General features: G+C 44.2%; 1 protein-coding gene across 1 annotated transcript; it reads right to left on the reverse strand.

Annotated features, from left to right (window-relative positions):
• Positions 1 to 3429: 3429 nt before the first annotated feature.
• LOC138948303 (fibrinogen-like protein 1) lies at positions 3430 to 5681 on the reverse strand. Its single transcript, XM_070319817.1, has one exon. It carries the CDS (start codon positions 5679 to 5681, stop codon positions 4974 to 4976), a length of 708 nt encoding a protein of 235 aa, XP_070175918.1. The 3' UTR covers positions 3430 to 4973.
• Positions 5682 to 13336: the final 7655 nt, after the last annotated feature.

Raw genomic sequence — 13336 nt, forward strand, 5'->3', positions numbered from 1 at the left:
ATAATACGTGACTTTGCACAATGCATGTTTAACAATCTTTTATTCATGACAGTCGCAGCAGCGCCAGGACTAGGCAGACTGCCGCAGCAGGGGTACCGGTTTTACAGAGGTAGTCAACTCTGACAGTTTCACCGATTCATACATAGACAGGACACGCTATTCATTAAGAACAGTTCTGCAAGTTCTGTTAATAATTATTGTTGCTACAGTCGAACCTGTCTAAAGAGACCACCCAAGGGACTGAGCAAAAGTGGTCTCTTTAGACAGGTCGTCTCTTTAGACAGGTGATTTATATAGTCGTAAAAACCGTCGGGGATCCTTGTGGGTGGTCTTAATGGGCAGGTGGTCTTTATGGAGAGGTGGTCTTTATGGACAGGTGGTCTCGAGGGCAGGTTCCACTGTACTATTTTTCTTTCTACTTGATTGTACCGCGCTTTGAAGCAAGGTATCTCTGGGTTACTGCGCTATGTAAAACTATATAGGAACCTAATTTTTGGCACACACCGTATGCACGACAATTCCAAGCTACTCAACAAATGTCAGTTTAATTGAACCTAGAGTACCAGAGATACAAGTCTAATCCAAAGACAGAAAAACACATAGACAGACAGACAGACAGACAGACAGACAGACAGACAGACGGACAGACCGGTTCCTATTCCCTTGTATACGGGTGTGCACAAAAATAACTATATAAAGTTCTGCTCTACTCTTCAGCAATCTACAAGCGACTTGCGGTAGACTTTTATTATCGCGCTTCTCGATTGGGTTTGGTCTATGCGGAAAACAATGAATGCGAGACGGGACAAGCCCGAATGTGTAACTCAGCTGAGAATCGTTGCTTAAACTAGTCTGAGCGTTAGTACTGTTCACATTGGACGCGATTTTTAACTGACTTGGTTCTGACAGAAATCGCTTAAAAGTTGGTGGAAAGGTGGTTGTTGGACAGCCATGTGAACAGCACTTTACAGTTATTGTCATCGTTCAGTGAAAGTATTGGTAGTCAATAGGAGAAGGGTTGGGGGGAGACCCAAACGGTACAAATAAAAATAATTGTCAGTAAGTACTGGTGTCACATGACTGATGTGAACCAGTTGATTGGCTAATGGCGATGCGCTAAAACTTAATTAGCGCACTCTTGGAGTGCGCTAACTTTTCCACAGAGCGTATTCTTCCGCCCTTTGCCTAAGCGAGACTGTACTCTCACCCTCAGAATTAATTAATGACATGTAGCATATATTCTCCACAATACCAAAATACCATACATTTCCTGCTTCTCAATTAAAGCAGAAGTGGGTTTTTTTCTGATAGATTGCATGTGCCTGTGCCACAGTTGCCCCTGATCTAAAAATAGAACCCGCTGTGTCTAATTTTTCAGTTTCGACTTGCGAAGATTCTTCTCATAATTATGCTGAAGCTTATTATCCACATTACCAAATGATGAGTTAGTATACAATTCCCAGCAGCTAACAGAAAACACAAGTGTTATTCCGATAACGTACCAGCTAGATCAGCATTTGGAATATATACGTAGCAGACTACACTGAAATACGACTGCATCAGTTCAGTAAATGAATGGTTTCCGAATTATTATTTCAAGGCAAGAACAATCGGAATCGAAAACGTGTAGGGTTTAGAACGTCCGTACCATATATAAGACTTATTACCAGCCTGCCTCATGCGTGCAGACTCAGTGCAACGTGACGAGCAATTTTTGTTTTTGGAATGCTCACGCCCTGGATCGTGGAACGCCTAGTTGTGTCCACCGCAGGCGCTACACACGATTATGGCCCCCGCAAGACCAACCACATGGTAGGTGTCTCCAAATTAATGCCCAAAAATAGTAGATAACCAGACTTTCTTGTATTGAAGTTTATATCATACTGACCGATACTTTTTTTTGCATTGGATCAGCTAGTTTTCTTACCATTTATACTCTCGTGTACTACATAAGAGAAGACATTTCACCAAGACAGGTCAGAAATACTGTTCCCCACGTTAAAAATGATAAATAACACAAAGCACGGTCAACAGAAGGGCTTAAATCTTCTTGCTTGTCAAATTCTAACAACTTGTGGATACTGCTTTCCATTTTTAAGTTTCAGCTTAGCTTAGTTTAGACTCACGATGGGTACAAAGATCAACAGTGAAATTTGACGGGGTAAGATCCCCCGCAACTTGGTCAAAAATGCGGGGGACCTTATCTGGTGTCTGCGGGGGACCTTACCCACTGAGAATCGAGTACCACAAAATAACGCTAGATTAGAGCAGCTTATCCGCGTTGCTGGTGCCCCAAAACGCGCATACAAGTCTGGAAGGTATCGAAGATTGAACTGTGAGTATTAGAATAGTGATTCAAAAGGTAGTTCTGGGTTAATTTGTAAGACATTGAGACCTCTCTGCGTAAATTTCACGGACTTCGTCAGAAAATCGAACGCCACTGTTCACGAGTACACAACAAGACCTAAGTAAAATATTGTACTTATAGCCTAGGTAATTCTTCTTCGGACTATCTATAATAAATAATGTGATCTGCCATAAAATACCTTCACAGGGTAATTCTTTTACGATATATCAAATCTGCTTCCGCGTGCGGGGGACATAATCGTATGTAGCGCCTGCGGTGGACACAACTAGGCGTTCCACGATCCAGGGCGTGATGCTGCAGTGGTTCGATTGCCCTAGCCTAGCAGAGGACATAAACCCCTCTCAGCAAACTAACATGTTGGGCAAATGTGAACGAAAAAACGATGGGGATATAATACGTGTAGGGTTCAGAGCATTCTTACCGTTCATATTTAGTACCAGACTCCCCGATGAGTGAAGATACCACACGAGAAACATGCCACATTTATTTTGAAAATGTGCTAACCGTCGACCTTGGGGGTTAGCCAATTCAAGGGGAGTCACTCTGCACAGTCAATCCGTCGAAGCTCGACTTGAGGTTTCGAATCGCAAATAACGAAGAGCACAGTCCTTTCTCCGAGTTCAAATGAGGTCTCTCTAAAAGATCATCACTGTTCAGCTTAACGCTACACTGGAATTTACCAACAGAAATTAAAACAAGAGTTTGCGTGTGATGAAAGCACGACACACTTGAGACAGCCCACACAAAAGTAGATTTTCTACGACCTGACCACACAGTTATGCCTATTCAAATGCGCGCAGCAAAATGTGCGTGTTGTATCTTCTTTTTTCTCTGGCGGTACCGACAATATCGTTATTGAAACAATCCCAGTGCACTAAGGTATTTATAGAGCAAATCTCGAAAATAATTATTGAACTCAGCGCTATGCGCTTCGTTCAATAATGAATTTTCTCGATTTGCTCTATAAATCCCTTAGTGCATTTGGATGTCTCAATAACTTAAATTATCACGTGTCTAATTACTACATGACATGGCCACTCTTAAAGTTTCAAATACACAACAAACTCCAGATCCATTCCAACAAATCCAATACAATGCAGTATGGTACATCGATTTACAGTAAATGTACAGTCATTTCGTAACATTTGATGCAATGCAGAACAGGAAAAGGAAATAGTATTGCTAATGCTCCACTTCGGTAGCATTTTCCCTGATGAAAGCTACTCGACCTGCGGACAGCAACGTTCCCGAAGGCAAAGCTTATGATGAGCACAAAACACAGAATGCAAAATGAAGCAAAGCATAACTCACTGAAACAGTAAAACAAACAAACAATAAGAGCAAACAGAGATGAACCTGTAACGAACACTGTAATGTGGGGAACTTTTTATGAACAAGTTCAAAGCAAAAATAACTGTACTTAGGAACACATCACGTAAACCACCAAGTAAATTATCTAAATTTGAAATCTGGGCTTACGTATGTGCACGAGACAGTTACCAACCGGTTGGGAGCTAATAGCGGGGTCAGACTGGTTGAAATTGAGGTTTGACAATGATTCTCACCGCTCCGACCCCGCAGGTTGCTCCCACTCGGTTGGTAACTTTCTCGTGCACATCAGCCTAAAGTGGTGTGGAAAAACGCCATTTTACATCACTAATTAAATGATATGGTCAACAGCAGCGTGCTTCAAACACGAATGACACCAATGACTAACTTCACTATCCTGCAACGCAGCAGATTTTAAGCTGCTTTCTTTTGCAGATGCAGTCGAAATCAACACATAATAAATGGCCATACCGCGTTTACAGAACGGCAGTTCACATCAGTTCGTGGTCAATAGACAGTGTTTGGAAATAACTCTGTTAGGATTCCTAAGGGGCAAATCATACCTGCGCAGTCAGCGGCACAGACGACGCACTGCAGATTATTGAGGTAATTATTTTTGTTTTGTCCAGCCCGCTACACGTTGCATGAAAAGAAAACAGGCCAGGTACTCGTCACAATCCCTATCGCAGCATGCAGCGCCGCTGACTCTGCGCAGGTGTCATTTGCCCCTAAGCGTTATGGAAGATTTACACTTCACTTTAATTAGTCAAAAATAATACGTGGTCGACCAGTCGCAACGAATAACTGACTCCTGTGTGTATTTTATGCAGTGTCCGCTCATTATGGGGCCTTTTTCTTTCCAAAATCTGCACATCCGAGCCACGATTCACTGGCGATGGCCTACAGTGATCGATAAGCACGTGTGTTTCCCAAACTCACGTGACCTCAAGTGAAAGTCACATGACCTCAGGCGAAAAACGTTGTCAGTGACCACATAGGGCAACAAATCGTAAACTCCGATGTGTATATTTTCAAAAGAAATGGGGTTATATCGAGCGGACTCTGCATAACATACTCATCAGCGTCAGTAATTCGCTGTGATTGCTGGTTTAAAGCTGTTCGACCACGTGTTAATGTGTGACTCATTAAAGTGGGGCGCAACTCTTCCACAATGCTTGGAAATCCTGACAGAGTTATTTTCGGAAAACGTCCATTACAACCCAAGAAAGTTAGTAACGAACGGGATCACCTCAGGACAGAGATGATGGGGAGAAAATTAGAAGAAATCACCAATTCTTTCTATGAAGAACTCATAATTGTTAAAGGTGAGAAGACCCTTCCCTTCGTACGGCCACTGCCCAGGTTTGCCGAAGGGGTTGTTGCCTACGCAACTTCCATTTGCAAAGACATAGTACCATCCGGGTCCTTTGTCTTTTGCGCACGTGCCGCAGTCGTTGTCTTCAGTGCAGAAGGGGTGGGAGACGTTGGCCGCTTTGAAGCCCTCCGTTTCTGGCGTAGACTCCTGCTGGGTGTTGGTGTACAGGACGTAGGACAGGGCGTACCTGCTAGTCTCGTTTGCTATGGAGAAGTTCTTGTAGCTGTTGACGGTGGGGGGTGGTGCCAGTTCCCCTGCCAGAGGGTAGTAAGAGGTGAACAGGTTCAAGCGGAACTGAGCCTGAGAGAGAAAGTAGTGCAGGTTTTCCAGGCCGATGAAAAAGTTGAGGGAGCCGTGGGTTCCCATGCCCGTTTTGTAGGCGTTCCACTTTTGGCTTTTCCATTCTATCCCGCTCCATCCGTTGTCAGCCTGAACTCGCATGAAAACAGAGGTTTCGTTGCTTGAACCAAAGGGACACCTGACGGTAAAGGGGTGGGTGGCGGTGGTGGGTCTCACGGTACAGTCATGGCCAGAGCTCAGACTGTAACCACTGTCTGGTGACAGCACCTCCCTGGCTTCCTTACAGTCTGCACGTGCAAACATTAACATAATCATAATTTGTAGCTTGTGTTCTCATGTGTATATTTATCTCAATTTTATCTTTTAATTTACATATTATTGGCTTCCTGGCAGCCTGGGGAACAAACGGCATAAGAGACTAGTTCTTCTGGATACAGTGGGAATCGAGACGAAAGCGATGGTGTGTGTGTGTGTGTGTGTGTGTGTGTGTGTGTGTGTGTGTGTGTGTGTGTGTGTGTGTGTGTGTGTGTGTGTGCATGTGTCTTTGATGACGTCATATGAAGATAGATAACTTTCCAGAATAGTGTCACAACATCAAGGAAGCTTTTGGAAGGTGCCAAACTTTGAAGAAGGGGACAACCGTGGCAGTGTGTCAAAACAACTGAGTTTGAAACTTGACTCATTCCGTAAACCTTATTTTCCTGTTCAAGAGACATCATTTCATGGCGGACAATTATTATTTTAATTGAGACAGAGCGCTGTTATAAAATCTGAGAAACAAAGGGATGTGAGCGCTCAAATGAATACGATATGAGAGTTATGTGGAACTAAAGAATGTCGACAGAGAATGAACGACGCTTATTCAGGTGGGTTTTTTTTAAGCACGCGGATGACAGTATAATGGTTAACTCACACTTACTCTTGTCAGAGACTGCAGATTACACCATGAACAGTCTCTGCTCTTGTTGCAGATGTGGTATACATTTAGAGTGCTTACGGCCATTGATTTCTTCGATGGCAAACAGTTTAGAGAGAGTTGCTTTGGGTTACTTTTCTTGAGTTTTACCTCAAGACTCATACGTACCACGGGCATTTTCCTGACAGGTTTCCCCTTTATAGCAGAGTGCACAGCGGCAGGATCCATCGGCTCTGACTGTTGCTCCGTTGCGGCACTGGATATGCTGCAACGTTACAAAATCATGATAATTAAAGGCAAGCTTCTTCCCGCGTAAACGGTTCGGTTCACCATCACAGAACTGGCCAGGCTTTTATTTTTATTTGTATGGGACAAGACCATCCTTAAACTTGGCCACATGCTAAAAATCAACAGATAACATCGGTTGTAAAACTAATAAGTGTTAAGGTTGCAGTGTTGGGACTGGGTGGCCGAGTGGTAACGCACTTGCGCTCGGAAGCGAGAGGTTGCGAGTTCGACCCTGGGTCAGGGCGTTAGCAATTTTCTCCCCCCTTTCCTAACCTAGGTGGTGGGTTCAAGTGCTAGTCTTTCGGATGAGACGAAAAACCGAGGTCCCTTCGTGTACACTACATTGGGGTGTGCACGTTAAAGATCCCACGATTGACAAAAGGCTCTTTCCTGGCAAAATTGTATAGGCATAGATAAAAATGTCCATCAAAATACCCGTGTGACTTGGAATAATAGGCCGTGAAAAGTAGGATATGCGCCGAAATGGCTGCGATCTGCTGGCCGATGTGAATGCGTGATGTATTGTGTAAAAAACAAATTCCATCTCACACGGCATAAATAAATCCCTGCGCCTTGAATATGTGCGCGATATAAATTGCATAAAATAAAAATAAGATAAATAAAATAAAAAAATCCTTGCGCTTAGAACTGTACCCTCGGAATACGCGCGATATAAGCCTCATATTGATTGATTGATTGATGTTGCCTTTCTCTCTGAAGAACAGGAGACCAGCGGTGATGGTCATCTAAAGGCGGTCCTTGACTCAGCCCGGAGTCGACTTCGCGAAGTCTTTTTACCAAAAACTCAGTGCTAAAGCTCCGTGCGGCCAGCTTCGCGAAGTCTTTTTGCTAAAAACTCAGTGCTAAAGCTCCGTGCGGCCAGCTTCGCGAAGTCTTTTTACCAAAAACTCAGTGCTAAAGCTCCGTGCGGCCAGCTTCGCGAAGTATAATTCGCGTCGGCGACTTCGCCTAGTGAAGGACAGGCTTTACAGAAAGAAATCTTCTCAACGCGATAGAAGTAAAATCTTCCTAGAAGTAATTTCAACCGTTTGTTTCCAAAAGCATCAACCTTAAGTGAGTATAAGTTATTTGTTAAAGATGCAGGTCACTTGCACAGCATTGCTGAAGCAACGGTTTGTCTTTTTGTCGCAGATTACGATACAAACTGTCAAAAGCTTTACACAACTTTCTCACAGAAGACTACACATTATACCTTTAGTGTTGCCAGCCAAACAAAACTTCACGCGGTTTGTCAGTTCGCATCTCCCACCAAAATGTAATTAACATCTCCCGTGATCACGTTCTGCGGCTGATGGCTGTGTGCGGGATGTCAAAACGGACCCCCATACCATCTTATACAATTTTCTCACATAATCAAACTCAATGTCTTGACGTAAAGTACCCAAGATAAAAAGAATGTTCCCTCTCGACGAGACTAATAGACTTCCACGTAGGCTGTTGACGTAATTAGTTCACGTGCAGAACCTAATGTGAGCCTGGTCGAGGACCAGACGCGTGTTTCTTTCAGGCGAGATATTCTTTCGGCTAGCCGCTCGCGAAGCTAGAAGGCGAGATTGTCTATGAAACAGTTTAATGGCTAGCTACGCAAGAATTAAACACCATTGGTTGATTCCGAAAAGGTCGTCTGCACTGGTCGGTAAAAAACCATGGACAGCCAATCGGATGGGCAGCTACGTGGCCGCCATGTTTTCTCGCCAAGCGAGCAAGCCCAAAGCTACCTAGCGTTCGAGGCGAGAATTCTAGCGTCACTCGCGGCGAGATGTGCCCAAGAAACGGTACTTCCTCGCCCCACTCGCCAATCACGCCTATTCTCGCCTGTAAGAAACAGGGGACAGGCTTTCCAGTCCGAACAATGATGAAAACGAATTCGTAAATAAATTGCAGTTTCGACTCCTACTCCTAGCTGGAAAGTCAATACAACTTGGTATGATTTCAAATGGATAGATGCCTGAGGCATGACTGAAAGCACTGAGAGCTCCGTCAAGGACAACAACTTTAAGAAGAACAAGAACAAGAACAAAAACAAGAATGTATTCCGCCATATAGCATAACAGCCTATGGTATCTGTCCTAGTGTGGATACTCATGCATCCATACATTCCTTGCATATAAAGTCAAAAGGCTAACAACAACAACAACAACAATAACAATAAAACAACAGCAACAACAACAAAAACAACAACAACAACAACAACAACAACAACATAACAACAATAACAAGTCAGAGTCATCACCGACGTACAGATAAATAAAATGAATTCACCATCGTGTTTAAAAAAAAAAGTTGTTGTATAATTATGTATGAATAACTGAATGTATATTATACAATTGTGATTGTGGTTGGCCATACGTATGAACAGTGTTGTACGGTATTTGATAAACCCTGGCCTGTTCAAGTTGGGTTTGTTAACCTTCGCCGGTGGTCGTGGGTCCGTGTGGACCCAGAAGGGTGTTTAATTGCAAATATCTCTTAAACTAGTTGGAATTTTGTAATGGGCTTTTAAGAATGCCTCAGGCACCTAAACGGCTCTTATGTCCAAAAAGATGATTAGATTTCAAACAAAGGTCAAATTTAGACTACAAACGGAAGACATCGTGGGGCCATGCGGACCCATGTTTCTCAAAAACGGAAAAGCGTGCATCCCCTTCCGTAGACGCCGTGGGGCCGTGCGGACCCATGCTTCTCAAAGAAGGAAAAACGTGCATACCCTTCTGTAGACGTCGTGGGGCTGTGTGGACCCATGCTTCTCAAAGAAAGAAAAATATGCATACCCTTCTGTAGACGTCGTGGGGCCGTGCGGGCCCACGACGTCTACAGAAGGGTATGCAGGGCCGGACTACCGGGGGGGTTATGGGGGTTGCGCAACCCCCCCCCCCTAGCCTAAACATGTACCTTACTTATTTAATTTTTTTTTATTATTGCTTATTTTATGCCGTTTTATGCAAGGAGCGACCATTTTCTTATCTCAGAATATGACCTACCCGTCAGCTTCAGGGGGCTTCGCCCCCTGACCCCCACAACGAGGGGGGGTGTGGGTTCTAGGGTTTCCGGACCCCCCCCCAGCCAAAAAATAAAAATATTGAATGAGGTATGCATTTCTTTATTTTACATTGAGTTTCAATTTTGGGGGTATTAATCAGTGACAAAATCTGCTGCCTGAAACTGGTAATGATCATCCTCAGAATGCACCAGATTGCACCATTTTGCATCCTTTTTTCAAAATTTTCCGGGGGGGCATGCCCCCGGACCCCCCTAGCAAGCTAGGCGCTTCGCGCCGTCGGCTCGGCGCTTCGCGCCTTCACACCCATATCTTCACAATATACTTTTGAAAAAACCCAGTCATAAAATGAACTGATCCGCCCCTGCCGCCAGGGGGGACATCCCCCTGGGCCACCACTGGCAACCCCCCCCCCTCCTCTTCGCCTAGTCCGGCCCTGGGTATGCACGTTTTTCCTTCTTTGAGAAGCATGGGTCCACACGGCCCCACGATGTCTTCCGTGTGTAGTCGATAACCCGGCCTGGCGAAGGTTAAACGTAGGCAAGTTTCGTGTTTGCTACGATTGATTGATGATGTGATACATCACGCACAAGATAAACCAGGCCTCTTGTTTATCATGGATAGGTTTCATGTCTTTGATTGTTGTCGAAAAGATGTCATGATTAACCTGTTTTTCGTTGCATAACGGGTTTGGTCCGGAGCTCGTAGCTTAAAATGGAAGCGTTGGTGAAAGAAAGACATTCACATCTAAAATAAATTTATCAGGATTTCTTCGGGTTTGTGCGAATAAGCCGCTTACACTGATTGCGTTCCCCGCTGTGCTCCGTTTCTTTTTTATGGGGGAAAGAACAACACGAATCCCTGAAGCTTGTCAAGTTCTATGGGGGGGGGGGGGGGGATATTTTGCTTTTTGTGGGCATTAAAGCGTAACTATAGGTTTGAAAGCAGGTTTGAATCATGTGAATGTCGTGGAGAGGTTTCGGTCGTTTTCAATGAACAGCTAAGGTAAGAAGGACAACCAGACTCGAATAGTGTAACCAAGTCTCCATATTCTATGTCTTGTTACACCCCCGGTATAGGGGTGTGTATAGGTTTCGGTCGATGTGTTTGTTTGTTTGTTTGTTTGTTTGTGTTTTTGATTGTGTTCGCAAGTAGATTTCACGAATGAACGGACCGATCGTCACTAAACTTGGTGAACAGGTTCTATACATTCCTGAGACGGTCCTTACAAAAATTGGGACCAGTCAAACACACGGTTAGGGAGTTATTGGTGGATTTTGGTTTTTTTGGGGGATGAACTACGGCATAACTCTTCCTTATCTTCTCCATGTTTTCAGCGTTTACCTCCCTTCCTTCGTATGGTGCACTATAGTATGAGGGGGGCATCTTCGGATATTCCCGGCGTTCTGTTACTATTTTTAGAAGGTCACCGCAGTGTCCAGAACGTAAATTGGACCCGTAAATTATCCTCACTGTAAAAGTGCAAAGGTCGAATCAATTTATAGCCACGCGAAAAATACACTCTTATCTATCTCTATATATTTATACAATAGATATAGATATATATACGGCTTCTCTGTGTGTGTGTGTGTGTGTTTGAGTGTGTCTGTAGAAAACACCTGTGTATTGCACAGTTCTGTTTGTGATGTGGTACCTAGGGCGTCGTCGACAAGTATGGGACTCGACATGATATGATCAGGAATGGCATTATGGCCCCTGAATCATGTTCGTGCTGTTCCCATTCCATGAGTCTGGAAGGGACCTAAGCTTGACGGGTCCATGGTTCGAAGCCGGCGTACAGTGCGCCACTCAAGCCGGGTATTCGGCTCTACTTGCTACCCGGCGAAGCGGCAGATACACCCCGGACAAAATCTGGTCGATGAGATATTTCAATACCTGCTCTCAGCGCGCAGCGCAAACCGATTTTGGTTTTTTTTTTTTTCGGGATCTTTTGTTTTCTGTATGCGGTCAGTAGGTGTTACAGAAAGAGTTATATTGATTTGTCTTTTTCTCCGCCTGTCTCTTTGTCCACTCAATCAACTTATTTTAACCACACTTGTTAGCAGTGCCTTCTCAGTTGGTGGCAGTGAGAATGGTAAGGACGGGGGTGTTTTTCCTACCTCGGAGGAATTTCTTGTTTTTGAAGCTTCATCGTGAAAACGAAACACAAGACATTGCGTTGCATTACATTTTCATAATTCATTGATGTTGTGTATATAGAGAATATACTACATGCCGCTTGCTGTGTCGTACCAGATTTACACGAGTTGTTTTTTTAAATATTGAACTGCGAGCGAAAGCGAGCTGTTCACTATTTGAAAAAGCAACGAGTGTAAATCTGGTACGACACAGCAAGCCATGTAGTATTCTGTTTATCCAACATACTGTACTTACGTGTATTTTATTGAAAATGTCTTGCAGTCGAGGCAGCTAAATTGAAGACGCTTGTTTTGGAACCTCGATCTCTTCTAAAGCCTCGTGCAATCTATTACGTCAAAGCAAAGAAACGTCACTCTGAAAGTGTGGCGTGACGTATTAGTTCTAAAGATTCATCGCTCGAGGGTAATTAGCGAGCGCAATTTGTGTTTCTATAATGACGTTTGTCTCGGTGACTTTGGCATCATAAGCAGTGGAAAAACAGGTCCCTGCCAGACTTGCTTGACATGACCTCATTTACATGATATACACACGTGTGATTTGAACGATTATTATCTCACGGGTGTCTCTCTCACGTATGTAGGATAAAATACGAGACTCGAGTATTCGTGTCTTTATCTTATCCCATCGAAGCTGGAGGTATCCCACGAACGCTATACTGTAATCGACTTGAGAAATTTTCATACCGATAATACATGATAAAGAAGGATTCTTTTAGTTGAAAATGGAAGTTCACCAAAAATTGGGACCATACTAACAAAAATACGGTGGGTGCAATAGGCGCCCCCATTTTTTGAGCAAACGCCACCCAAGGCCGCTGTGGATGGGTAGAAATCCCGTAGTTTCCAAGTCTATGGATAAAGCTCGCGTTAGAAGATTACGTCACGGTCGAAAGTCTTTGACGTCAATTAATGCATCATGACGTCATGTCTCCCTGTAGTCTTTTTCTCTCGCGCGGTGTGTGTGTGTGTTCATTTTGTGCACATGTGTTAGTGTTACTGTTTGTGTGACGTGTGTGTGTGTGTGTGTGTGTGTGTGTGTGTGTGTGTGTGTGTGTGTGTGTGTGTGTGTGCTCGCGTGCTCGCGTGCATGAGTCTGTACTCGTGTGTGTGTGTGTGTAAGAAAGAGAGAGAGAGGGAGAGAGAGAGTGTGTGTGTGTGTGTGTGTGTGTGTGTGTGTGTGTGTGTGTGTGTGTGTGTGAATGTGTGTGCATGAGTTTGTGTGTATGTTTGTGTGTGTATGAGTGTGTATATGTGTTTGTTTGTAAAGGTGTGTGTGTCCGTCTGTCTATGTGCGTATTTGTTTGTTTGTTTGCTTAACGCCCAGCCGACCACGAAGGGCCATATCAGGGCGGTGCTGCTTTGACATTTAACGTGCGCCACACACAAGACAGAAGTCGCAGCACAGGCTTCATGTCTCACCCAGTCACATTATTCTGACACCGGACCAACCAGTCCTAGCACTAACCCCATAATGCCAGAGGCCAGGCGGAGCAGCCACTAGATTGCCAATTTTAAAGTCTTAGGTATGACCCGGCCGGGGTTCGAACCCACGACCTCCCGATCACGGGGCGGACGCCTTACC

Source organism: Littorina saxatilis, linkage group LG15 (assembly GCF_037325665.1).
Source record: "Littorina saxatilis isolate snail1 linkage group LG15, US_GU_Lsax_2.0, whole genome shotgun sequence".
NCBI lineage: Eukaryota > Metazoa > Mollusca > Gastropoda > Littorinimorpha > Littorinidae > Littorina > Littorina saxatilis.

What these genes read in the sequence shown, in the direction of transcription:
- LOC138948303 (XM_070319817.1), bottom strand. Translation starts at nt 5,681, where the DNA reads ATGTTAATGTTTGCACGTGCAGACTGTAAGGAAGCCAGGGAGGTGCTG.